Source organism: Primulina tabacum, chromosome 9 (assembly GCF_025594145.1).
Source record: "Primulina tabacum isolate GXHZ01 chromosome 9, ASM2559414v2, whole genome shotgun sequence".
Classification (NCBI taxonomy): domain Eukaryota; kingdom Viridiplantae; phylum Streptophyta; class Magnoliopsida; order Lamiales; family Gesneriaceae; genus Primulina; species Primulina tabacum.
Genome location: NC_134558.1, coordinates 41,321,401 through 41,346,007, shown reverse-complemented (window position 1 = coordinate 41,346,007; position 24,607 = coordinate 41,321,401). Strand labels below are relative to the sequence as shown.

The 24,607-nt window shown below is 35.4% G+C and overlaps 5 protein-coding genes and 1 pseudogene across 7 annotated transcripts; 4 read left to right on the top strand and 2 right to left on the bottom strand.

The window, feature by feature from the left end:
* Positions 1–74: 74 nt before the first annotated feature.
* On the top strand, positions 75–1,829 carry LOC142556333 (patatin-like protein 2). The gene is made up of 6 exons (XM_075667776.1): positions 75–279; positions 373–554; positions 644–830; positions 910–1,071; positions 1,159–1,461; positions 1,534–1,829. The coding sequence occupies exons 1-6, from the start codon at positions 142–144 to the stop codon at positions 1,729–1,731; spliced, it is 1,170 nt and encodes a 389-aa protein (XP_075523891.1). The 5' UTR covers positions 75–141; the 3' UTR covers positions 1,732–1,829.
* LOC142556332 (CRS2-associated factor 2, chloroplastic) lies at positions 1,291–4,836 on the bottom strand. 2 transcript variants are annotated; one of them, XR_012822591.1, is made up of 7 exons: positions 4,018–4,836; positions 3,609–3,736; positions 3,255–3,480; positions 3,007–3,134; positions 2,780–2,924; positions 2,030–2,542; positions 1,291–1,428 (listed from the first exon to the last, which is right to left on the bottom strand). XR_012822591.1 is itself a non-coding variant. In XM_075667774.1 (6 exons), exons 1-6 carry the CDS (start codon positions 4,679–4,681, stop codon positions 2,202–2,204), a joined length of 1,632 nt encoding a protein of 543 aa, XP_075523889.1. In that variant the 5' UTR covers positions 4,682–4,836; the 3' UTR covers positions 2,005–2,201. The 2 variants fall into 2 exon arrangements, 1 of the variants encoding a protein (XP_075523889.1); XM_075667774.1 differs by lacking the exon at positions 1,291–1,428 and having other exon boundaries at positions 2,005–2,542.
* A 1,807-nt stretch (positions 4,837–6,643) lies between these two features.
* On the bottom strand, positions 6,644–7,396 carry LOC142504526 (uncharacterized). Its single transcript, XM_075617373.1, has one exon. It carries the CDS (start codon positions 7,394–7,396, stop codon positions 6,644–6,646), a length of 753 nt encoding a protein of 250 aa, XP_075473488.1.
* A 4,003-nt stretch (positions 7,397–11,399) lies between these two features.
* Positions 11,400–14,339, top strand: LOC142556330 (uncharacterized). Of its 2 annotated transcripts, none has more exons than XM_075667772.1 (6): positions 11,400–11,504; positions 12,474–12,614; positions 12,700–12,858; positions 13,005–13,127; positions 13,297–13,440; positions 13,661–14,339. In XM_075667772.1, exons 2-6 carry the CDS (start codon positions 12,480–12,482, stop codon positions 14,099–14,101), a joined length of 1,002 nt encoding a protein of 333 aa, XP_075523887.1. In that variant the 5' UTR covers positions 11,400–11,504; positions 12,474–12,479; the 3' UTR covers positions 14,102–14,339. The 2 variants fall into 2 exon arrangements, with proteins under 2 accessions (XP_075523887.1, XP_075523886.1); XM_075667771.1 differs by lacking the exon at positions 11,400–11,504 and adding an exon at positions 11,527–11,676.
* A 574-nt stretch (positions 14,340–14,913) lies between these two features.
* On the top strand, positions 14,914–17,024 carry LOC142556329 (2-methylene-furan-3-one reductase-like). Its single transcript, XM_075667770.1, has 4 exons — positions 14,914–15,384; positions 15,732–16,055; positions 16,311–16,470; positions 16,560–17,024. Exons 1-4 carry the CDS (start codon positions 14,971–14,973, stop codon positions 16,823–16,825), a joined length of 1,164 nt encoding a protein of 387 aa, XP_075523885.1. The 5' UTR covers positions 14,914–14,970; the 3' UTR covers positions 16,826–17,024.
* Positions 17,025–17,764: 740 nt separating this feature from the next.
* Positions 17,765–23,373, top strand: LOC142556328 (RNA-binding motif protein 25-like; annotated as a pseudogene).
* The last annotated feature ends 1,234 nt before the right edge of the window (positions 23,374–24,607 follow it).

Here is a 24,607-nt window from a genome sequence, read left to right as displayed (position 1 = left end):
GGAAACTTACCATTCTATTAATTCAGTATCTAGAAATTGTATAAATAATCGAACGGATCGCTTTTAGGGCCGGATAATCTCATCATTCGATTGTTAAAACAAGATACATTCTTTACTAGAGAATTCATATTTTTTTTGAGGATGGAAGATTCAACCCAGCTTTTTCAAATTCAACGATCAGTTTCTGGAAATTTAGTCAGGATTCTATCCATTGATGGTGGCGGAGTTAGAGGAATTATCCCAGGAGTTATCCTCGAATTTCTTGAATCCCAACTTCAAGTAAGTGACATTTAAGTTATTGAACATGGTGTCTTGATATGCAGCACTTACTTTGAAATTCTAACATGTTACTTTTATGGTATTTTTGCTCAGAAATTGGATGGTGAAGATGCAAGAATTGCGGATTATTTCGATGTAATCGCAGGGACGAGTACTGGAGGACTCGTTACAGCAATGCTCACGGCACCAAATGAAAAAAATCGTCCCATTTTTGCTGCAAAAGATATTAAGGATTTCTATATTGGTCACTGCCCAAAAATCTTTCCACAAAAGAAGTAAGAAAATTCACAGATTCAAAAATATCGGACATACCCATTTTGATATATGTATATATACTGATTTTTTCTTGCATCAAAATCAACAGAAATCTACTGTCCCGTGCTTTAAAACTGGTGAAGGTGTTTTCAGGACCAACGTACAATGGCAAGTATCTTCGTTCTCTTCTTAAAGAAAAACTTGGTGAAACCAAATTGCACGAAACATTGACAGATGTTGTGATTCCAACCTTTGATATTAGGAGCCTTCAACCCGTAATATTTTCAAGCTCTGAGGTATTCAATTATTTAAGTTATTAATATTTATTATGTATTAATGTTCGTTAACATATCTTTTTGTTGGTGATGAATTTAGGTGAAAAATAATCCATCTATGGATGCTTCATTATCAGATATATGCATAGGAACTTCAGCAGCTCCAACTTATTTGCCTGCACATTATTTTGAAACCAAAGATTCATGGGGAAACAAAAGAAAATTCAATCTAATTGATGGTGGTGTTGCTGCTAATAATCCAGTACCGTTCATATCTTGCAGCTTTTTTTTAAACGACACTCGACTATGCAAAGATTATATACTGAACAAGTTTCTTGTTTTCCTACAGACTTTGATAGCAATAAACCAAGTAACAAAAGAAATAACCAAAGAAAGAACTGACTTTTTCCCGTTGAATCCGAAAGAAAATGGAAGATTTCTTGTTCTATCTCTGGGAACTGGTTCACCGAAAGCCGAGAAGAAATATGATGCAAAAATAGCAGCCAAATGGGGTGTTATGGGATGGTTGGTCCAAGGAGGCTCGTCTCCCATATTCGACGTGTTTAACCGAGCTAGCGGAGATATGGTTGATTATCATATCTCCACTGTTTTTCAAGCCCTGCACTCTCAAGAAAATTATCTCAGAATACAGGTATGGAAGACATAAGTAAGTTCAAACTAGCTCGAAAAAGCTTTGCTAATTACATTAGTAGTTGTCTCTCAGGATGATTCGTTAACTGAAATTATGTCGTCTGTGGACATTGCAACGAAGAAAAATTTGCACCAGCTCGTTAAAGTTGGTGAAAAGTTGCTGAAAAAACCAGTTTCCAGAGTGAATCTGGAGACGGGAATTTATGAGCCTTCAAACCAGGGAACAAATGAAGAAGCACTAATCAGGTATGACATCAACTCTAAATACTAGCGGTTCATTAATCTACAATTCCAAAGACATTATTACAGGTTATTTTCTTCTCTTTTTTCCCCCAACAGGCTAGCTGAAGTGCTCTCAAAGGAAAAACGGCTGCGAGAGGAAATATCACAACTCGATCATCAGAGTAGCAAAGCTTAAACGGTTAAATCTATATATTTTTTTAAATATAGAATTAAAGTTTTAGTCCATGAATTGTGTAAATATTCAGAGCAACAAGCGGTGCATTAATCCTTGTTGAAACTCTATACATTGGAGATGTACATATGTGAATACTGAATAAGATATATACCATCAGTACTTATTGTTATTCTTTCCAGACAAGTCTCAAATCACTTTTTTCTCCAATTTGCATCAACCCCGTGAAATCTTTCAACCAATAGCTGCGTGTCCATCTAGAAGTGCATTTTCGAATTACAGCATCCTGATAGCAAAAAATGATATTTGTTGGTTTTTTTCGAAACTCATCCTTCACCATCACTCAGCTGCTTTGCTATCAGGTCAACAGGCAATGATCCTAAAGGAAACGATGCCTCCTCTACTTCGACATTATCATAGTCATCATCAAAGGCATCATCTTCACGATGATTATTGTCCTTCAAATACTTGACATGTTCTATATTCGAGTAAATTATGGCAGGATATGAGTGCTCTATTGCCCGAGAAGTGATATCAAATTTCTCCACCTTAGACAAAATATCATCAGGGCTAAGATCAATCTCATCCAAAACCGAAGCCTTTCCTGATGTAATCGCACGCTGCCACAAGAACATCATTTTGGGGCTCGAATTCACTGATTTAGCACCTGATTCAAGGAAGAAGAAAAAAAGTAAAATTCTTCCACCATGCAAGTAATTAAACAAATCAAACCCACAGGGTGCATGACTACTTCAAATTATTTTTATCAGAGTTTACATGGCCCTACAAAAGAAAGTCCAGTTTCCAATGATCAATTAAAACAAAAAATACAGGAACACCAAAGAGCAGCGAAATAGCGATGAACATAATCCCATTTAGGAGCCGTCAAATATTCCACGAGTACCTGATGTATTGACAAATCTGGCACCATTACCACTAGAAAGGTTAATAGCAGGAGGCTCATCCCTGTACATAGATTTCCAATCTTTTCCTCTCCACATCAATATTTGTTCATCATCAAAAGATAAAAGCACACATGGAACCAATTCCTGTCGATGAAGAAATGACAAATAAGTTAAAACAAGCAAAGAAATCTTCAACAATCTTGGTAGGCAATGTAAGAAAAATAACCTTCAGCTTAGCTCCCAGCTTCTTGTAGTCACTGGGATGCATCCCTCTACAGTCTATCTTCACCAATACAGATCCCTCAAAAGCAGTTCTTACATCCCTCACAAGGGAGACATAAACACCATTTTTACCTATAGGGAATGAAAGGAACAGATAGCAAAGCAAAGTTTATGAAATATGAAAAGCAAACATTACTATGACCAATGGATTTATTCCTGGAATTTAGAGGCTTTTCACTGCTAAAAAATCACCTAATTTGCATATTGGCAGTAGGCCTTTTCCTTTCTCCCGTAATTCATCGGCTTCTTCCTTAGTCAAACCCTCTGGAGCATCTTGCATAAGTTTTGGATAAACTGGTGCAGCTGGTTTCCAAAGCATCACAGGTAATTTGGGTCGTCTACGATGATCATAATTTCTACCACGAAAAAGATATACAACTCCACCAACCCTATGAATGATCTTTCCACCAGCCTTTTCCTGTAAAATAGGAAAAGAAAAATATTGATTAAAAAAGATAACAAGGGCCAATTCAATGTCAGGCATGCAATCAAACACAGAAAAAATATTACTTAAAAGAAATGTTCAATGTAATGCTGCACTAAAACCTCAAGGCACTGGCATATATTGTCCATGTCAACAGTTGGAACACCCAAACACCGAACTTTACAAACAGGTTGTCTCCTCCAATGCGTGTGGATCAACTCCAACATATTGTGAGTTAACCCATCCCTACCTACACAATCCAAAGTCATAATTAACAAGAGTTGTCACATCTTGTCGTAAAATAATTTAATCTTAACAGTTTTAAGAAAATGAGCGCCATCGTACTTCGAGCTTTTGTAGAACTTCAAAGCCAGAAACGTTACCAAATATCATAACATAAAGATCGCATTTTTTTCAATTAAAAAAATAAAGAAAAGCCTTATCCCCACTGCACCCCAAAAATCACTTCATCAAACAAGCTAAATCAAGAATGTTAACGATTAAAGAAAAAACGATGAGAAAAAAACTCACCTAAATTCACCTGCTTATTACTTGATATGTAAGGTTTCAACATGTCCTTAATCTCCCACCTCGCCAATGGCTCCCCTAAAACCTCTTCCCGCGGTCTCACACTAAACTCACCCAGCTCATAAGCCCTAAGCATTTCATACCTTTTTCCACCAACATTTCCTTTCTCATCATTTACACCACCACCCAAAGGCTCGAAAAGCTTAATATTTCTTTTATTTTTCTTCATCGGCGCTTTCCCTGTCCACGGCCGTGGCATGGTAGGCGGTTCAAAGGGTAAGAATGCAGGCTCCCGCATAGCCAAAGGCTGCGCCTTGGGAGTTTCGGAATAACTGTACATAAATTCAAATGGGGCACCGGGAAGCTGATACGTAATACCAGAGTTACCGACTATGATTGCACGGTCTTCACCATCGGGCAGGGGTATAATCTGGCCTGGTTTGATGGGTTTGTAGTACTTGGAGTTTCTATGGTGGGTTTTGAAGGCAGGGCTGAGGGAGGTATGAGATGGAGGATTCGAGGGCGGTAGGCGGTGGTTCTTTTGGTGTTTAACAGGAGGTGGGTATTTGGGGGTGGGGATGGGTGGCTTGGGGGTGGAGTAAGGGGTAGCGGTGGAGGGGGGTGCGGTAGTGGGTATTGGTTTGAATAGATTTGCAAGAATTGGCATCAGTCACAGAATGTATGATTCTGAGAGTATGGTTATGGTTATTTCAGTTGAAGAGGAACCGAGGAAGGAAGAAGGAAGCGAAGAAGAAGATAATTCGCGGAGGTCAACGGTGTCGTTTTCTTTCAGACCTCATACGATGCCGTAGTAGTCGTGGGCTACTTGGGAAATCCATTTGTGAACCGTGTCTACTAACTTCTAATGGATCGATCCATTTGCAAATACGAAATTTATTTTCATTTTATCGTAAAAATCATTAGATTCTCACATAAAAATGAGGAAAAGAATCTAAACAACTTAGAAAAATAACAACTTAGGCATGTTATAAGTTTCAGAATCGTTCCGATTTTATCGTTATAATGAATGAAATAAAGAACAATGCAATTTATATTTTACTAATCTATAATGTCAAATGAAATAATTCTCTCATTAAAATAGTTAATTTATGTGATTGACATAAATCTTTGATCAATGTTTTGTCATTTGATTCATGTTAACTTTTTTTTCTCATGTCAATGTGTTAAATTATTTTTTTGTCGAGAAATATCAACAAATTAATTGATGTTTAATTTATTTACGACAAAAAAGGCATGTATACACATAATATTGATACGTAGAAAGCAAACAAATACGCACTAATCAAATATATCCATCCATGGCTAATTGCAACACGTACATACGATTGGCATGTAATATGACTGATAAAAATTGAAACTACTTACTTTATTTAAATAAATTAATTTGAAGTCTTAGTTTTTTTAAAAAAATTTAAAAAATAAACTGTAAAATTTGCAATAAATTGTTTTAATGCAAAAGTTTATTTAGCTTCACTATCTTGAAAAAATATACACCATCTATTTGTTATCGGTCATTAAATTATAAATAAATAAAACTTCAATCAAAAAAGTTAAAAACGTTCGTGAGAAATCGAACCGTGAATTTTGAAACTAGAACAGTTGAATTAACTGCCTTTAGAACTTATCCTGAAACACGGTTTGGTACAAATTACTATATGTTTTGGTTTCATCTGACATTTGATTCAAGTTTTATAAATGATTAGAGTCCTACGTGCATCTTTTCTTTATCCATGTATATCGATTCATCATTCTTAGTTTTATGTATTATATTGTTTTTTATCATAGGTCTTTATCATGCAAATCAAATATAAGTAACTATCATTAAATCCAAAGTGAAGGTAATATAGGATGATATCACAGAGTATAATCCCATTAACCCTGCTAGATATATGTAAGTTTAAAATTGTGACCATTATGGTGGTGGTTTGGTCAACTCGTGTGGTCTCCAGTCTTCGGTTATTTGAGGAAAAGCATTCAAATAGAGTTGGTGTGTGCCAACCATTTTAATGGAGAGTTATAATAACGACGCACGCTTTTATTGAAGAAACTAATTAGCATTGCTCGAATCGCCCGCTTGGAAGTTTCCTTTCACTTGTGTCAGTTCATATGCTAAACTTTAAAATTAAAATATAGTACAAAATATTAATTGAGGAATGTGTGTATAACATAATACAAATATATACACATCAGTAAAAAAAAACAATGACCTCAAGGGATAAGGTTTCATTTGGCTCACTCATAATAATTTCAAATACCATTGGATTTGGGAAGACAAAAATAAAATTCTCACAAGACGATTTTACAAATTAACTTGTAAAAAAATTTTATGAGATAAATATTATATTTTGAGTTACTCATGAAAAAATAATATCTTTTTTTTAAGAAAAAAAAGATTTATCTTATATTCTAAAAATAAACTTGTGTTTACATTTATCACTGACAAAATAGGTCTACTGAAAACACAACTCCGACATGATCAACATTGACATATTTTCATCATATCAACTGAAATTGAAACGTCATAATAAATATAATTAACACGATTCGTTTCTCATGCAAAATATACAAAGCAAAGAATGTGAGATAAAACAAAAGAAAACGAATCTTGTTAATAAGGATGCACGTTTTTACTCAACCCACTATTGACATTAGTGAAGAAACCCATCAACTCCGGTCGATAAGGTAGATACGAACGCCGCTTCTCTCCATCTTTAGCCTTATTCCTCAAATACACTTCATGAGCTGACAATGATGCCGTTTTGCCCTTCTTCACCTTATTTGCTGACACCTTTTTCTCGAGCTTCTCACTCGGCGCCTGGGAATTCTCGTTCAAGAACACAAAAGCGTCCCTTCCATCGCTATTACTCCTGCGCAAAAAATCTCTGAACCGCCATATTTTCGAAAACCCTGTTGAGTTGCTCTTCTTGCAGACCTCCGGCGAAACCTCCACGGCCTTCCTGTCTGGCCTACCGACTGTGGTGTCGTCGCCGGCGTTTGCTGATGTCAACTCGATGATATCCTTCGTTTCCACGAAAAACTTCTTCACGGGAGGCTTCATAGGCAAGTTTTGGTGCAAGGCGTCCGATTCATCGAAATCCCGGTCGAATAATGGGAAGATCGGCTTGATCTGGCCGTTGATAAACGCATCCTCCGCCGCTATTGGTAACGCATCAGCTCCTCCACATGTGAAAGAAAACTCTTCATTTTCTGTAGTTACTTTTTCTACTTCCTCTTGGTGAAATTCTTGTGAACTACTATTGGTGAAACTCAGCTGCTTGTAGAAATCTTGGGTTAATTTGGTTTCCAAATCTGAAATTTGATCAAAGCTTCCCTCCCTTTCTGAATTTATCTTTGGCCCCATATTTTTTTTTTGGGGGATGATGAAGCTTAGTTTTCAGCACAAGGTGAGTTGGAGAGTTATGGATTGAATGATCTTTGTATCACATTATTTATAGTAACGATGATGATATTATAGGCGTGTTTGGCTGGTTGATGCCTCGGATAATAAATTTAGTTTACCTTAATTGAGAATATGTGAATTAGTTGTTATGAGTCAAACATTAAACATATTTAAGAAAATTTAATTCAATTCAATAGCAAATACGTGTGAAAGTTTTTTACTACTACTTCAACTTTATTCGGGGAAGAAGAAAAAATGAGATGAGAAAGTGCGTGGAAATTACTGCGGCCAAGAAAGATGAACAATGAAAAAAATAAGATTATTTGTTGTGTAGAAACTTTGACCTTTCGAGTTTCGGAAAAAATAATGTATGTACTATGTAGTGTGTTGTTGGCCATGAGCGAGAATCTCCATGTAATTTATTGGTTATAAATATAAATTTATTGTAATAAAAAACTTTTGATCATTATCTTATATTAATAATAATAAAAACAACAAAAAAATTATATTATATCTTCGTAGTCTCGTCGATAATACGAACAGTTATATTATATTTTCACATGCTAGACCAATATCACATCTATACTTAAAAATAACAACAAACAAAAATTGGGTTGCAAACCTACCAACTATACTACACTAGTTGGGGGTAAAATGGTCCCACTTGGATTCATGTTTTTTTAATCTTAAATGGGAGCATAATAGCTTTTTTGCCGTGGAAAATTCATTTGAAAATTATTATAAATTGTATTTGGCATGTAGCCACTACCATGATTTTAATTTAAAAGTGCTGCCTAAAATTGAAGGCGTGTGTGTTGTCCTGAAACGTAATAATGTTGCCAAAACACAATCAATCATGTTCGTTCTTATTCAACATATAAAATAACTCCCGACCCATGCATGTAAATCTACTCTTTGGTGGGCAACACGTGTTACAGACAATCATATAAAATCAAAATATTTTAAACGTTGCTTCGCAAATCCTAATGTTTAGAGGGCCACGTATTGTTCGTAGTCAATACTTTCTGGTAAAATATTTGGTGCGAATCCACAATTGATATTTTCTCCTTGTTCCAAATCAACTATTATATACTAAAATCTATGTAAATCAATCACATTAAATTGTTTCAACCAGCTAGAAAGATGTGTGCATGATTCAAACATTTTGTCTGTGAATCTTAACATGATACGTTCGTTCATGTCTTGTAAACTCAAGTTTTAGATGTTCATTCATGGCCGTGAGAAGTTGAGTTATTGAAAGTTTCATATATGGATTTGGATAATTCTCGTTGAACTAAATTTTGGGATCAAGTTAGACCTAAATCCATGATCCTAACAAAAACATTCAACAACACACTACCACTTTTAAAAAATAAGTATAGTAACGATCAATCTATATAAGATAACATGATATAAAAATATGAATTAGATGCTACATGTATATTATATGTATTATGTATTTTTTATAGCTCGATTGCGTGATATCAATTTCGTTAAATAGTTTATTATTATTAAACATAAAAAGACAAAAGGTGATAACTTACATTAATATCCTAAATTTGAAAGGAGACCTGAAAAATTCTTTAATTAATATATAATACGAAGTCCTGACCGGTAATTATTATCAAATATAAAAAAAATTAGAAATGCCCGGGGTAGAATTTTCAACGATTTAGGCGTGGTCCGCTAATCCAAGCTCAATCGGATTTGTTTGGTATATTAGAATGGGACAAAATGAGATTGTAATAAAAAAAATATCGCTGGACAACAAAAATTTAAAACTATTCGTTATCGGTAAAATAATATAAAAATTAAGGTTTCGTTATATGCGAAGTTGGCTTGATATTTGGGCTTCCAAATTTGGGTCCATGCAAAACTTGCATCACTTGTCAGGCCTTTTCTTTTCTACCGGTGAGATTCAGCTTACGTTTTGTGCCTCCACATTTGGGTCGAAAAACAGTATCCGAGTTAAAGGTTAAAATATTTAATCAATATTAGGGTTGTAAATATATACAGATTTCATTTGGATTAGTGCATTTGAAACATGGATTTCAAATAACATCCAAGATAGATGTATCTCAAATTCGTTATAATTACTATTAAAAATGTTTAAATCCATCTTATTTCTGGCTTGTGTCCATTAATAACATGATGAGCTTGCTTTCCTCCGTTTTCTGTCATCTTCACGGAAGGGATTTTATTGTCAAATCCGAATTCTATGTCCACATCTCTAGTATGGAAGTTAGGTTCTTGCCTAGATTCCCATTCTTTGGGTCCAAGTCCATGGCTTTGCTTCTTGCCCTTCGAGCGGCGGTGTGCCGCTACCCCTTTTGCAGACATCCCAGCATGCAAGCCACGGTTGATGAGACGGCAAAAGTAGGCCCAAGTGATCCATTCAAATGGGAAGGATTTGACTGGAAAATCTATGCTACTATTGTCATATGTATTTGCAATCTTGTAATAACTCAACGTTCCGAGCCATAAAACATAATTGTTTGAACAATAGTTTTATAATTTTTTTTTCAATCTCGCAGACATCTTTGTAACGCATAAGACTATCGATGTCATCCTTCATTTCATTCCCTCTACTTTAATTATATGGTTGATATCCTCAATCTTTTTAGATAACAGAATAGAGAAAATTTCACACTTTAGGACTTCTCGATCTTAATCTCAATTGGACTACCCATCCGTCTAAATTCAGGACCAAAGTTACAAACTTAATATTTCGTTTTTAAGCAACTAATTCTAAAACATTTACTTTCAAGATTTTCACGTCATCTACGCATACAATTAAATTGACACACATGATGACGTTCTCTCTTTTCAATGATAATAGGGAATAAAAAATAATAGAGATAAAGTTGAATTTAAAGGTTCAAAATACTTTTGTAATTTAAATAAAAAATATAAGTTTTCCATAATTTATGCATCTAATTTGTTAGCCACATCATTTCTAAATATTGAACCCCGTATTTATTATATTTTATAAAAGTTGAGGACATAATAAAAACCGTCAAGGAAGGACACCAAAATATGTATATCTATTTTTGCCCTCCATTATGTACAAATTGACCAAAAAATTTTTCTATCAAAATTACAGTGCCAAAAGTTATATCTCAAAACATACATTTTTGCAAATGCGGCAACTAGGGTTGACCATAGTGCGGTTTTGCGGTTTTTTTTTTTTAAATTCAAACCGAATTGCCATATGCGATCGGTTAGTATTTTGAAAAAATAATCGCGGTTTTATATGAAGAATTAGTTTTATGGTTTTTAGCGGTTTCAATCGGTTGCGATCGGTTTACGATTTTTTTAATGAAAAATATTAGAACATATATTCTAATTTATTTGAAAACAACAATAATATAGTGTTTTCAAATATAAAATTTAGTTCAAAGTATATAAAGATAAACATATATAAAACAATAATTAAGATTCAAAACTAAGTTAATAATTTAACAACACAACAATCTCACAACAAAAATGACATTTACACTATTTTATTCTTTTTTTACTTTCAAATTTCAAACAAAATATTATAAGAAAAGAAATAAATAATCTGATAAAAGATTAATATGAAAAATAATTAAGAAGATGATAAGTTTTATTTGTAAGAATAATAATTTTGAAGAAAGTTGAGATATTATGCAATTTGGTGCGGTTCTTGGCAAAAAAATAACCGAACCGCGTATACAGTGCGGTTTATGATTACTATTTTTAATCGAGATTTTTATAAAATATGAAAAACAGTATGATGTAATTCGATTCGGATGATTTCAGCAGTTAATGAAAAAATTTGATCAACCATAGCACCATGGCGAACGCTCATTTTTGTCTTTCCTCGTTTCTCACTTACTAATATTAGTTTTTAAAAAAACCCCGTAATAAGGAATGTAGTTTAGCTTACTAGCGATGTTTGCAAATTTAGTGTTGAAACACGAGACTTCAAATCTGAGAAAGAAGCGTTGTTCTACCGGCGCGACTTCTTGACTGCATCGTGATCATATCTTCAACTTCAGACTTGGTGGTTTTCATTCTGTTCGATTTTTCCCATTTTAGCAGTGAGGTTAGTGATATTACTCGACCCATCTTCCATTTTATGTTTTTCTTGATATATATAAATATATGCTCAATAGGTTAATGCTTGCTGTCTGAATGTGCATATTGTGTGCTGTTTCTTGCAATCAATGAATAATTGTTTGCTGGGTGATGTTTGTTTGCTGATTTATGCCGTTTCTGTAAGTTTTTATAAAAATGTTTACTGGCTGGCTGATTGGGAGTTGGGACGATATTATATGTTTATTATAGATTTTGATGGAGATTAATCGAAATTTCCTCAGTTTACCATAATATTTGCACGAGGTTGATGCTAATTATAAGTTGGTCTGCTCTCACAAATTTTTTCCTGTGGGAAGTTGATGTACTCAGATTCAAAGAGTGATATTCGAATTTGGGAAAAATTACTCTGTGAAATTTATAGGTCGTATTCATGGAGTTGGAAGTCCTACGTCGGCCCTTGTAAGAATGCTGTTATTAAAGTACTCTGTGGTGGAGTTGATGTATCCATAGAGTAACATTCGTTAGTTTCATGTCCGTGGACCATTAATATGAAGTTCATGGGTTGTAGGGAATAGACATGGATAAGTCTCACTGATCTAAAGCAACCGGAGATAGTTGAAAAGCAATTGATAAATTTTGTCACATGTCATAATTGTGTCTTTGTCTCTTGTAACGACGTTCATTAAGTGATTTCTTCAGCAGATAAGTGGCATATTTTGCAGTTAGAGTCTTAGAGACCTTGAAGCATGGTTTATGGGAAAAAGTAACAAGTTCATTCAATCATATCTTAGTACAAGCAATATTCAAATTCAATTAACATTGTGCAACCTTTTCAGAGAATAGATTGGAAGCTAAGTTGTAGTTAATGATTCATGACCCTTTTACTCTGATAAAAAATGCCTTTGAACCACTGAGAAATGTGTTGTCGAGCGACTCCGAAAAGAAACTTATTATTTACAACACTTGTATTGTACAGGTAGTGATGGATGGGATTCAAACCACAAGAATGAGCATAGACGACTCAAGCAAGAAAAGCTTTGGGCTTCCTAATTTGACCGGTTTTGATATACATAGCTTGGTCTCAAACTTCCCTAAGAAAGTGTGCGAGTATGTTGAGGTGGGCTACCACTGACCATAAAGTAAATTGAAAAAGGAACTTTTAACTCAGTTGTATTTAAGATAAATCATTCTTATCGTTGCAGCTGCATTTCAAACCAATTAAGAGAGATGACCATTCAAATATCTTACAATTTTCTGAGAGGAATAACGAAGAGTTATCCACTTCATTGTTGAATTTAGAAAAACAAATGTACGCCTGGAAAGAGAATCCAAAGTGGGTCGATCATCCTCCAGAAATAAAGGTATTCGGAGTTTTCTGCTTCTGCTGTTGCTAGACATATCTCACTGTGTAATATTTCAGTCCCTCCACCACAGATTCTTTGATTTATCCACGAGAATGCTCTTTATAATGCCTTCGGGTATATGCATGCAAAAAACTTTCTCGCAGGTCACCGTACCTAAAGGGTCACTTTGCAACCTAGTTATGAAAGTCAATGTTGGGTTGCCACCAGATAAGGTCTATAACATTCTCACAGATCCTGATAGCAAAAGAGTTTTCAAGAATATTAAGGTAATGATCATACTCTTCGTGTCACCAAAGAAAGAAATGGCCATGAAACTATAGGGCGTAAGAGGAAAGATGAGCTTTGGTGTCAAAAACTTGTTCTCTATAATCCAGACAATCTGCATTTATTTTGCACCATTTGCGTTTTGAATTAGACACTTTTGTATTTCCTTAGGAAGTAATATCAAGAAAAGTTTTAGTTGAGGAAGGATCGAGGCAATTACTGGAAGTGGAGCAAGCAGCACTTTGGAGATTTCTTTGGTGGTTTGGGACTATCTCTGTTCATGTTTTAGTAGATCAGAACAGAGAAGATCACACTGTAAGAATGGAACATCATTTAATAAATGTATTTCATTTGTTTGTTTGATTCGAACTTCAATTGTTAGAATCAGTGATTGGCCCCTGGCATGTCACTTGGCATTTTTGCTCTGAGAAATGTTTTGTCCTCTTCTTAAAATCAAACGTGTATCTTCATTTTGACACATTATCGATTACTAGCTATATAAGTGTTGGTCTACAATGTTTTTCCCCCTTGTCAGATGAAATTTAAACAAATAAAGTCAGGATTCATGCAAAGATTCGAAGGTTGCTGGAAAATGGAACCTTTATACGTCGACGAAGACTTGTGCCACCCGTTAAAGCCCGAGTCTCTGAAAGATTACATTTCTTGCACTAAAGGAAGGGGAAGAATCGGCTCAAAGTTGCAGTTGGAACAACTCATACAGCCATCCATCGTTCCACCCCCTCCTATTTCTTGGTATCTCAGAGGAATTACTACAAAGACTACAGAAATGCTGATTCATGACTTGCTCGCTGAAGCTGACCGAATCAGGCAAGATCCTTCTTCACGGGTTGAGGGCCTGGATTTGTCTGATGGAAAAACTAGTGAATATGGAGTTGATGGTTTGTGTGATATTAAGGAGAGATGGGCGATGAGAAGAAAAAATTCGAGGCGTTGTCAGAGAAGGTTGTGTACTTGAATTCAAAGTCATGTTCGATTTGTGTTCCAATTAAGTTGGATCAATATGTGCCTAATTCTTCATCGCTCTCCTACAATTTAAACCAAATCAAAGCCGCACGTGAAACGAATCGAAACCGAAAGCCAACACAACAAAAGTGTTAGGATAGGATTATGATCTTTAATCCCTAGCTACGTTGTGTTTTATTATTTGTGTAATTGTGTGTTTGTATGTGTGTGTATATATATATGAACATTCAATCTTTAATATATATTTTTTAAAATTATATTGTAAAATTAAGCGCGCGATTGATTTTACTTCAAGAAAAACATAATAAACCTCAATTATCTGAAGATTGAAATATTTAAGTAGTAGTTATTATTATTATTATTACTAGAATAATAGTAGATACATGTTAAAAATTAATATTTACGGTTAAATTTAGAAACGAGTTTCAACAAAGAAAATAAAATATTAGTATCACGATTTTTATTTTTTAAAGCTTGAAGAAATATTTTCTAAAAATAAGAGTAGAGTAACCATAATATCCCCAGTGGTTTTAAATTATGTCCATACAATGAATCTCGATACTTACCTACCAAAATTTAGTAATATGAGTGGCTTGAAATTAAAGCAAAATCAGATTTGGTTGCTCGATTGATTTGAACAAACATTTCAAAACTTTAAAAAAAGAAGCTTCGAAGTAAAAAAAATAGTTGTTTAAGAATTTTTAAATTTTTATTCAAATATATGTGTGTCTGAAAAATTAAACTCAAATTAATAGGACCAAAAAATAATTTTTAGAATTAGAAGATTTGGTGCATTGTTTCACCGTGTGCATGACACATAAAGAGAAGCATGAAGTGTCGAAAGTGATAAGCTGAAAAACCATGGTCTGTATCCTTTCTTCTACAACTTTCCAATGGAGATCACTCCTCCACTCTTCACTAACCAAACATCCACCTCCTTTTTTATCCTCCCCATTAAGCATAAAAGGCTGTGCAAAACCAACCCATTTCGTCCAAAAACCCATGGATGCTCCTCGAAACCTCAGAGTACTTGCAGCTTCTCCATCTGCGGAAACCTCAACCGCTGCTGCTTCTTCTTCCTCAGTTCCCTCTGAAATGAAGGCCTGGACATACAGTGAGTATGGGGGTGTTGATGTGTTGAAATTTGAGTCGAATGTTACCGTACCTGAGGTCAAGGGAGATCAGGTTCTGATTAAAGTTGCTGCTGCTTCGCTTAACCCTGTCGATTTCAAGAGGAGATTAGGGAAATTTCAGGCCACCGATTCACCTCTTCCTGTAATTTTTAACATGACCCTTTTGTTTCTTGATATTATTGTTTCATTCTCTCTATGCTATTTTTGGGTATAATCCAGTCAAATCTGGTTTTGTCTCTTGTTTTGGATGTATTGGTAGTAGAGCAGTGGCTGATGTACGGAGGTAATTGCTTCCCAACTGCATTTATTGGTATATTTTTGTGTAATTCTTTTAGAAATTTGAGACTTGGATTAAATTTTTATAAAAAGTTACACGTAAAATGTAAAAATATTTTATCTTTACTGATCAGGTCTAGTTTAATTTCAAGTACGTCACTAACTAAAGAAACATTTTATTGAACTGTTTTTCGACTTTTGTTTTCCGCGCAGACGGTTCCAGGCTATGATGTAGCCGGCCTAGTGGTTAAAGTTGGAAGTCAGGTGAATGGTCTGAAGGAAGGGGATCAAGTGTATGGAAACATCAATGAGAAGCCACTGAATGGACCAAAACAGTTCGGATCTTTAGCGGAATACACTGCCGTCGAGGAGAAATTGTTGGCCCTGAAGCCTAAGAATCTTGATTTCGCGGAGGCGGCCAGTCTCCCTCTTGCAATTGAGACGGCATACGAAGGCCTTCTGAAGGCTGGTTTTTCTGAGGGTAAATCCATTCTTGTTCTTGGTGGAGCTGGTGGCGTTGGATCGCTTGCGATTCAGGTAAAGAAAATAATAAAACTCTAATTGAACCTTGTCTTTTTTATTGTAGCTCCATTTGAAATTGATGTTGGAGATTCTGAGTATTGTGCTTTCTGATTTGTAGCTTACTGAATTACATCCGGTCTATGTCTGATGTTGCCTACTGAAATTATCTTCTACATGAAAAAGGAAGAAAAAAAAACGAGTCTTCAGACAGAAAAGTTTTTTAATCATTAATTCAAAAATTCTACTAAAAGTTAGTACATCTTTGCACAGGTTGCAAAACATGTGTTTGGCGCATCAAAGATAGCTGCCACTTCCAGCACATCAAAACTTGAATTTCTGAAAAGCTTGGGTGCTGACTTAGCTATTGACTACACTAAAGAGAACTTTGAAGACATGCCGGAGAAATATGATGTAGTTTACGATGCAGTTGGTGAGTTCAATAATCTCCATTCAATCTTTGCTAGATCATGGCTTGATGAGTTATAAGTATGCATTTTTTCTCTATTTCGAACATGACAGGACAAAGCGACAGGGCAGTGAAAGTAGTGAAGGAAGGCGGGAGTGTAGTTGTCCTAACCGGTGCTGTAACCCCGCCAGGTTTCAGATTCTTGGTCACTTCAAATGGAGAATATTTAAAGGATCTGACTCCATATCTGGAGAGTGGCAAGGTGTATCCGATAGTCGATCCTAAGGGACCCTTCCCTTTCGACAAGGTTAACGAAGCATTCTCATACCTGGAAACGAACCGGGCTACTGGTAAGGTGGTCATATACCCAATTCAGTGAGAGAACATAGAAGTGTAAATGAGATTGTCTGATGCGAGGATGTTTGGATGAATAAATTCGAGATTAGCAGGATTCGTCGCGGCAAAGTCCGAGTGTTTGATCCACCATAAGAGATGATTGCAATGTGTTAAAGGGTGAATCAAATTTCAAAAATTCTTGATCGCACTCAAATATAATTCAGGGAAATTTCATTGGTCAAGTATGGTATACTCGGACTCAATATTGATAGCATATCTATTACGTGAAAAGAAAAAAAATAATATAGCTATGTATGTATATATATATATTCGTATTTTCAAATGTGTGAATAAAAACACTTTACACTTGCTTATATTTATTAGCATGGAATAAAAATTCACCTGCGCTTATTCAATCAAATCCGGGGGAATTAAATTGGTTTATTCTTCTTCGCTCAGTAGTAAGGATATTCATGCATATAATCAACATTAAATTTAAATATATAATTGCTTTCAGCTATCCAGTCGCTTGTAATCAAAATAAATAAACTAGTTGACCCAAATGCAAACGTGATGTTTAAGTCAGCACTGCAAACAATTAAATGCTAGTTTTTATTGTCCCCATTAAATTTAATATCTTCCTCTGGAAAAATTATGAAAAACTTACTTTAATGTTGTATTTTAATATTCTCTCAATCCTAATTTAAATGACTTTTTTTAGTAGTCTAATTTCATCATTTGGTAGTTTTTTTTCTTATTATTATTATTATTATTTTCGTTAATATATCTAAATTGAAAGTATAGAAAAATGTGTAACCAATTTAACTTCAGATTTTAAAAAATCCAACGTGATGAATTTTAAATATGCACAAAATAAATTCCTCAATCGATTCAATGATTTAAAATAATATATATATATATATATATATATATATATATATATTAGAAAAATAAGTACATAACGAAGCTTTGTTATTATTAATTAATAATGCTAAATGGCAACAGTTATGCCACAAAATGGACTAGGGTTCAATCCCAATCCCAACTTACTTACCCAGGTTTATTGTAACAACCAGCTTGAAGCAATGGCGGAGCCAGCCACGCTGCCGGAAACAGCTGCCACCGATCCCGTTCTCACAAATGACCAACCAGATTCAGATAATTCGACCCCCAAACCATCCATCCATTCCGATCTATTTTCCTCATCGCTAACCCCTTCCCCTAATATGTGCGCACCTTCTCCGCCGTCGATCCAGCCATCATTTCGCCTCGCTGTTCCTCTTGTTCCGGTTCCCTCTTTCGGCTCCACGCCTCTGTTTTCACCTCTTCCTCCATATCAGAATCATGGAGTTCCGCCGCCGGGGGTGAGCGCGATGCCGCTTGTGACGATGGCTTCAGCTTCGGGATTCGGGAGTGGTGCGCCGCCTCAATTTTTAATGGCTCCGGTGCATCAGGTTTTTACGCGTCCTTATGCCATGGCCTCGCAGCCTTTAAGATACCCAATGCCCCTGCCAAATGGCTATCCCCCGACCCCTCAGAATTTTCCCCAAGTTTCGATGCCATCTCCGGGTGGGTCATTTCTCCGTTTCCGACACTGTCTCGCCCTCTCTTAATTTAGCTGTGTGTGATGTCTTGTTCTTCATATGCATCATATTATGAAATATTTTTTGAGCTAATATTATATGGTTAATTCAAAAATAAAAGTTTGCTGTAACTTTGAATTTTAAAGTTATACGACTTAGCACTTCTAAAAGTTTTAAGCTGTGATGAACTTGGCAGTGGATTGACTTGATTCTATCGTATGCCACATAGGCATTAACATCATGTTGAAACTAGGACTATAATGCATATTCATACTTGAGCTTCATTCATATAGTATGATATGATATGTTGATGAAAAAGGAAGAAAGAGTGTCACTAAGGTGTGGGGAGAGCTATATGTTGGTTGGATTTAGGGGTATCGATGACTATGTTTTCTCCTACAGTGCACTCATGATTGATTACGTTGGGAAATGTCGGAAGGCTTCATTAGAGACTACTGAGTATCCCAATGCTTCAACTCCTTTTTTGTTGGTATGAACGCAATTTATTTGTTTGGTTTCTTTGATTAATTTAGCTTAAGTGCCAATTTAGTACTAGAATGATAATGTCTGTAATTCTAATTCATAGAAAACAATGAATAGGGAAAAAAAAGCATCTAACTGAAGTCCAGGTAATAGGCTGAACAAAATGTGATTTGCCTCTGATGAAACACAACGCATTTCTGGTACTCCTATTTTAATCATGAGGATACTTGTTGTAGTTATAAGAATGTTTATCCCTTTCATGGGATTTTAATTTTTGAATTGCCGACAGCAGACTCTATTAAAAGTTGACTGCCGCTATGCCTATGTCAATCAAGGTATCACAATCTTCTCGTTCCCAATTTGATTTTAGTTTTCTATGCATTTTATTAAAATGACACCTAAAACCATTGATATGGGGTAATGTAATTAAATGTTTTATGCCTTTATCTCAGTTTTGTTTTTTTATCGCTCTAGTGTGAGTGAGAAGTTGATTTTCTCTTCTCAAATTAAATCTTCACATACGGTGCCTGGAATTGGATAGTTTTTGATCCACATTCTGTTTTACCTGTGGATACATGAGGTATGATCTGTTCACTTATTCCTGATTCATGAAGTCGAGTTATATTGTTTTGATGTCCCTTCAGGTTCTATATTCTGCTGGTGAATGTTGTCGACCCTGTTTATTTTTTTTGGTAACAATGGATGATTTATCATATTGGTTCTTTTATACACATGAGTTCCAGCTATATGAAGGAATATTGTATTTTGTCGCGAACAAATTCTGACACATGAGGTTAGATCTCGTGTCTCCTTGTGCAGGCGTTTGTTATCCCTCTCCTTATGCCCCAATGATACGTCCAGGATTTCCTCCAAGACCGCTTGTTGGTGTCATGCCGTCTCTGGCACGTCCGCCGATCATTGGAATCCGTGGTCCTTTTACTTCTCCTGTTGTTAGGCAACCTTTTATCCCAAGTGCTGTAATAACTGAGAAGCCGCAGACAACTGTATATGTTGGGAAGATATCGTCAACTGTGGAAAATGATTTCATGCTTTCTCTGTTGCAAGTACAAGAATCGTACTTTATACTTGGCTGCCATTTTTTTTTTAACTTATCGAGTTCAATGTACTGTGTGCTCACTTCAATGAAATCTTACTTTTTATTTTTTCTGAAGCTTTGTGGGCCTGTAAAGGGTTGGAAACGGGTGCAAGATCCTACTAATGGGACTCTGAAAGGCTTTGGATTTTGCGAGTTTGAGTTTGAGTTTGCTGAAGGAGTTCTTCGTGCAATGCGACTTCTCAATAAATTAAATGTCGATGGACAGGAGTTAATGGTATTTGACACTTGTCCAATAATTGTCCTATATTTTTTCAAGCTGGCAATCTTCACTTCAAGATACTGGATTGCCAGAAAATCTTATCTTCTCACTTCAAGATACTGGATTGCCAGAAAATCTTATCTTCTTGCTAAGTATTTGGCTTTGATGGTTGAAATAAATATCTTAGTCTACAGAGTACTCACTAAACACAAGTCAATGTGATATATCAAATATAAACTAAAATCACATGCTAATTGTTTCCTTCTTCATGTCTCTTTCTTGATAGCATAGTTAATATCTCTGTCTTGATCGGGCCTTTTTTCAATATCCGCGGATGCATTCTCGTAATGTAAATAACTTCGCTGATAACTTTCTTCTAAATTATCAATTTTATCGTAAAAATGTTGGACTTCTTTTTGGCTTATATTTTGTGGACTTGATGAATTTGCAGTTAAAAGTTAATCAAGCAACTTGTGTTTATCTTGAGAATTATGTGAAGAAAAAAATTGAAAGCTCGAAAACTATCCAAGGATCAGAAACAGTGGTTTCTGGGACAGGGGAACCAACTGCATCAGGTTCTGATAAAAATGAGTCTGTGAAGCCTTCTTTAGAGGAGGAGAAAAAAGTTGACGGGGAAAAATTGAATAAGGAAAATCCTGATGATGCCAATTTTGGTATTGTAACTGATGAAGACATGGAAGCAGACCGGTGAGGCTCTTGAAAGCTTACTAGCATGCTAGATGAGAGGTTAAAGAACAAACCTCTGCCACCCCCACCCCCACCTCTACAAACAGCTGTTGATGGTCCTGGCAACTCAAACTCAGAACAGCCTTCTGGGTCAAGGGATGGAGAATCAGAAACAGATGTGGCAAAGCATGGTGAGTTTCGCTTTTGCCTGTGAATTGAAAAGATGTTCCTTTTTTCACTTCCTCAGTTGGAATTCGTTTTCAAGGGTGCTGGGCATTATTATCCCATGGAAACACTTTTGTCCATTAAACTTTAGTTCTCCATAAGCACCCCTGACATGTTTCAATTTTGTTTTGCAGACGCTGAAGACAAAATTGAAGATGAGAAGACTGGTGAAAGTAAGCTCTCAAGTGATCACGACAGGACTGAAACTGGTTCTCCGGATAGGAGTAAAAGGCACGATAAGAGCAGAGACCGAGACCGAGACCGTGAATCAAGGCGAGAAAAGGAAAAGGAACTTGAAAGATATGAGATGGAGCGAGAACAAGAACGGGTTAAGAGGGAGAAAGATAGAGAATATAAGAGCAGGGAAGAAGAACGCAGGTACAAAGTGCGTGAAAAAGATTGGGAAATTAGGGAAAGAGAGAGAGAGCATGGGCGGAAGAGAGAGCGTGAAAAAGAGAAAGAGAAGTCTCAAGAAAGGAAGTGGGAAATAATGGACCAAGAGCGTGATAGTGATGATGGCTATGGAAAAAAGAGGAAATACAAGACTAGCGATGAAGAAAGGAAAAGGAGACAAAGGGAGAAGGAAGAGGACGTGGCTGATAGATTGAGAGAGGGAGAAGAGATTGCAGAATCTAAAATGAAGACGGAGGAAGAACTGCTAAAAAAACAGCAGGAGACTCAGAAAACTATATCTGCTGGACCAACTAAAGGGCATGAGAGTACCATTTTCCCCAATGATGCAGCATATCTTGAAGATCGGATTGAAGCAGTTGATCAGACCTCTGATCTCCTACCAAGCGGTGGAATATATGAAAGTAAATTTTCAATTTTATGATATGTTGCTAATGCACCTTCCACATCTCGTGTCTTAGATCACTTTGGTTGATTGCAGGTGAAGTGGTATTACAGAATGGAATCATTGATGAAACTGTTAATGCTGCAACAAATGAGCTACAGGCACCTGCCAGAAAGTTGGGTTTTGGTCTTTCAGCGTCTGGGAAAAGAGCTGCAATCCCTTCTGTATTTAACGAGGATGAGGATGAGGATGCACACAAGGAAAAGAAGATGAGGCCACTGGTCCCGATTGATTACTCAACCGAGGAACAGCAAACAGTTCGATCTTCCATATTGGAAGGCCCATCTACCAGTATGGTCGCGGCAACAGAATATGTAAATCGAATTTCAACTGTGAAACCTAAAGAAGAGAAACTTGGAATAGAAAAAGAAAAAAGCAGGCGTTATCATGAGAAATCTAGCCAGCGCGATCGTGGTAGATACGAGGAGACTAGTAGCACTCGTGAGAATAGCAGAAAGGATCATTCGGACAGGGAGAGATCAAATAAGTTGAAGACACCAGAAAACCAAAAGCTCTTGGATGCTAAGCAGCTGATTGACGCAATTCCAAAGACCAAAGATGAATTGTTCTCGTATGAGATAAAATGGGTTATTTACGAACAGGTGACTTAAATTTGCCGATGTCTAAAATTTAAATTTTTTGTTTGATATATTTTGAATTTGCTTTTTCCTGTGAAATGATCAAATATCATCCGATTATTTTCAAATGTGTCTGGAAAAAGTTAGCACTGCATGGTGAATGAATATAGAACCATCTTAATTTAACCAATCAAGCATCCCACTTTGTCTAAATTTCTCATTACTCAACTAAGTATATAACCGTGAAGGTTTCTTGAAAGTTAGGAATTTACCGTGGGGCCTCCCTGACTACACTAGAGCTGTACACTAACTTTATTTGAATATCTGCCATCTTACATATAAATGTTACCAGACCCTAAGTTTGAAATATTTGATTTCTCTATTTTCTTCTCCTGAAATAAACAAGCACCATTTTGTGTGCAGCTTATTAGTTTTGTGTTTGCATTATATAGAACGCATTGCACGAGAGAATGAGTGGACTACATAGTTTCCAGCACTGAGGAACACATAAATGCTAGTGAGATGTTTGAACGTCTCCAATCTATTCTGGACGATGAAGCCGAAATGTTTGTGCTAAAGATGTGGAGAATGCTCATCTTTGAGATCAAGAAAGTAGAGACTGGTCTAGCACCAAAGCTTAGGGCTTGAGCAGAAATTTGGCAAAAACAGAATAATCTTGTTTCCATTGGTTGTTTCTGTTTGTTTTACCGCTGCATTTTTAGAGAGGGTTAAATTAAATCGCAGTGTTGCTACTTTCGATGTGTGACCTACGGTTCATTTCATCAGGATAAGACAGAAACATGTTGTTGCAACCTTATAAAATGTTATTGCAGTTTAAGCAGATAAGGGTTGGGTGACACGCATATTCTCGCTTGATTTGACTTAACGTTCTTAATGCATCATCAGGCAAGCAGCATCCATATCAAGCAAATTGGTCCCATAGCTGGACCAGGTAATGTTAGGGCTTAAATAGGCTTGGACATTATTTTTATTTTTGGTCTTTTAATGTTAATGTTACAATGAGCTGGAAAGTTATTAAAATTTATTACCTTTTGTCTAAATATTTATCAGAATAAGATGCAATAAATCATTTATTATTTTCAAAATCATTTGTCAAAAATTGTTAAAAGAATGTTACTTGGTAAACCATGAAATTCTAACTTAATTTTTGATGTGTGACTTCCTAATGCAAGTGGGATTAATTTATTTAATGTGGCAAACAATCAAGTTTGTAATCTTCAGCAAGCATTATATATCAATACACCGCATATCTGTATAATATGAATAAGTATTTTGTGATACGGTGTCATAGATTTTTATTTGTGAGACAGGTCCACTATGCCTATATTTACAATAAAAAATATTATTTTTAGCATAAAAAATAATAGTTTTTAATGAGTGACTAAAATAAAAGATAATTCATTGCCAAATTTTGAATTTTAAGATAAAAATACATGTTTGTAAAGAATTAATGAATTTATAATTAGAATATGTATAAATTCATATTTTTACAATCAAAACGGAACCCTTGCAATAATTACTTTTGGTTATTGAGACGTACATTTTTTCCCCAAAATACCCCTATCCTATGTATACTATTATTTTTTACGGGAAAAAACAGGACAAAATTAGAACCCCATCCATATAAACGTTGAAGCAGAAAAAAAAGTACTACATTATCAATATATTTCGATATATGAACAAAACTATACTAATTTTAATATAGTAAACATGTAATGATTATACTATAATATTTATAATTACACAAAAACTATTGTTAGATTGTCTCACATACTAATTTTGTGAGGCGTCAACTCATGAAAATTATCATTTTTTATGTTAAAATATTAATTTTCATGATAAATTAATCTGTATCATTGATAAAAATTTGTGAAACCGTGTGACAAAAGAACTGTTCTAAATTTATAAATCCTTTTTTATTTTTAATTTGGATGAACATGAAATTTCAGAATAAATTATAATGAAAAGAAAACTAGAAGAGAAATCTCACTAAATACGCCCCTTCTTCATACTTTGGGAATTCAAGCCCAGAAGAGAAAAAGATTGTTGAGAAGGGCTAGCCCAATATTTCAACTA

Bases quoted from the DNA above. Each gene is read 5' to 3' on its own strand.
- LOC142504526 (XM_075617373.1), bottom strand. From the start codon at position 7,396: ATGGGGCCAAAGATAAATTCAGAAAGGGAGGGAAGCTTTGATCAAATT.
- LOC142556332 (XM_075667774.1), bottom strand. From the start codon at position 4,681: ATGCCAATTCTTGCAAATCTATTCAAACCAATACCCACTACCGCACCC. The intron at 3,135-3,254 runs GTGATTTTTTAG...CATTCCCTATAG, and splicing joins ACTGCCAATATGCAAATTAG to GTAAAAATGGTGTTTATGTC. The intron at 2,543-2,779 runs GTACTCGTGGAA...TCCTTGAATCAG, and splicing joins CAGATTTGTCAATACATCAG to GTGCTAAATCAGTGAATTCG.
- LOC142556329 (XM_075667770.1), top strand. From the start codon at position 14,971: ATGGTCTGTATCCTTTCTTCTACAACTTTCCAATGGAGATCACTCCTC. The intron at 16,056-16,310 runs GTAAAGAAAATA...ATCTTTGCACAG, and splicing joins TTGGATCGCTTGCGATTCAG to GTTGCAAAACATGTGTTTGG. The intron at 16,471-16,559 runs GTGAGTTCAATA...CGAACATGACAG, and splicing joins TGTAGTTTACGATGCAGTTG to GACAAAGCGACAGGGCAGTG.
- LOC142556330 (XM_075667771.1), top strand. From the start codon at position 11,626: ATGAATAATTGTTTGCTGGGTGATGTTTGTTTGCTGATTTATGCCGTT. The intron at 11,677-12,473 runs GTAAGTTTTTAT...TGTATTGTACAG, and splicing joins TGCTGATTTATGCCGTTTCT to GTAGTGATGGATGGGATTCA. The intron at 12,615-12,699 runs GTGGGCTACCAC...TTATCGTTGCAG, and splicing joins AAGTGTGCGAGTATGTTGAG to CTGCATTTCAAACCAATTAA.
- LOC142556333 (XM_075667776.1), top strand. From the start codon at position 142: ATGGAAGATTCAACCCAGCTTTTTCAAATTCAACGATCAGTTTCTGGA. The intron at 280-372 runs GTAAGTGACATT...ATTTTTGCTCAG, and splicing joins TTCTTGAATCCCAACTTCAA to AAATTGGATGGTGAAGATGC. The intron at 831-909 runs GTATTCAATTAT...TGATGAATTTAG, and splicing joins TAATATTTTCAAGCTCTGAG to GTGAAAAATAATCCATCTAT.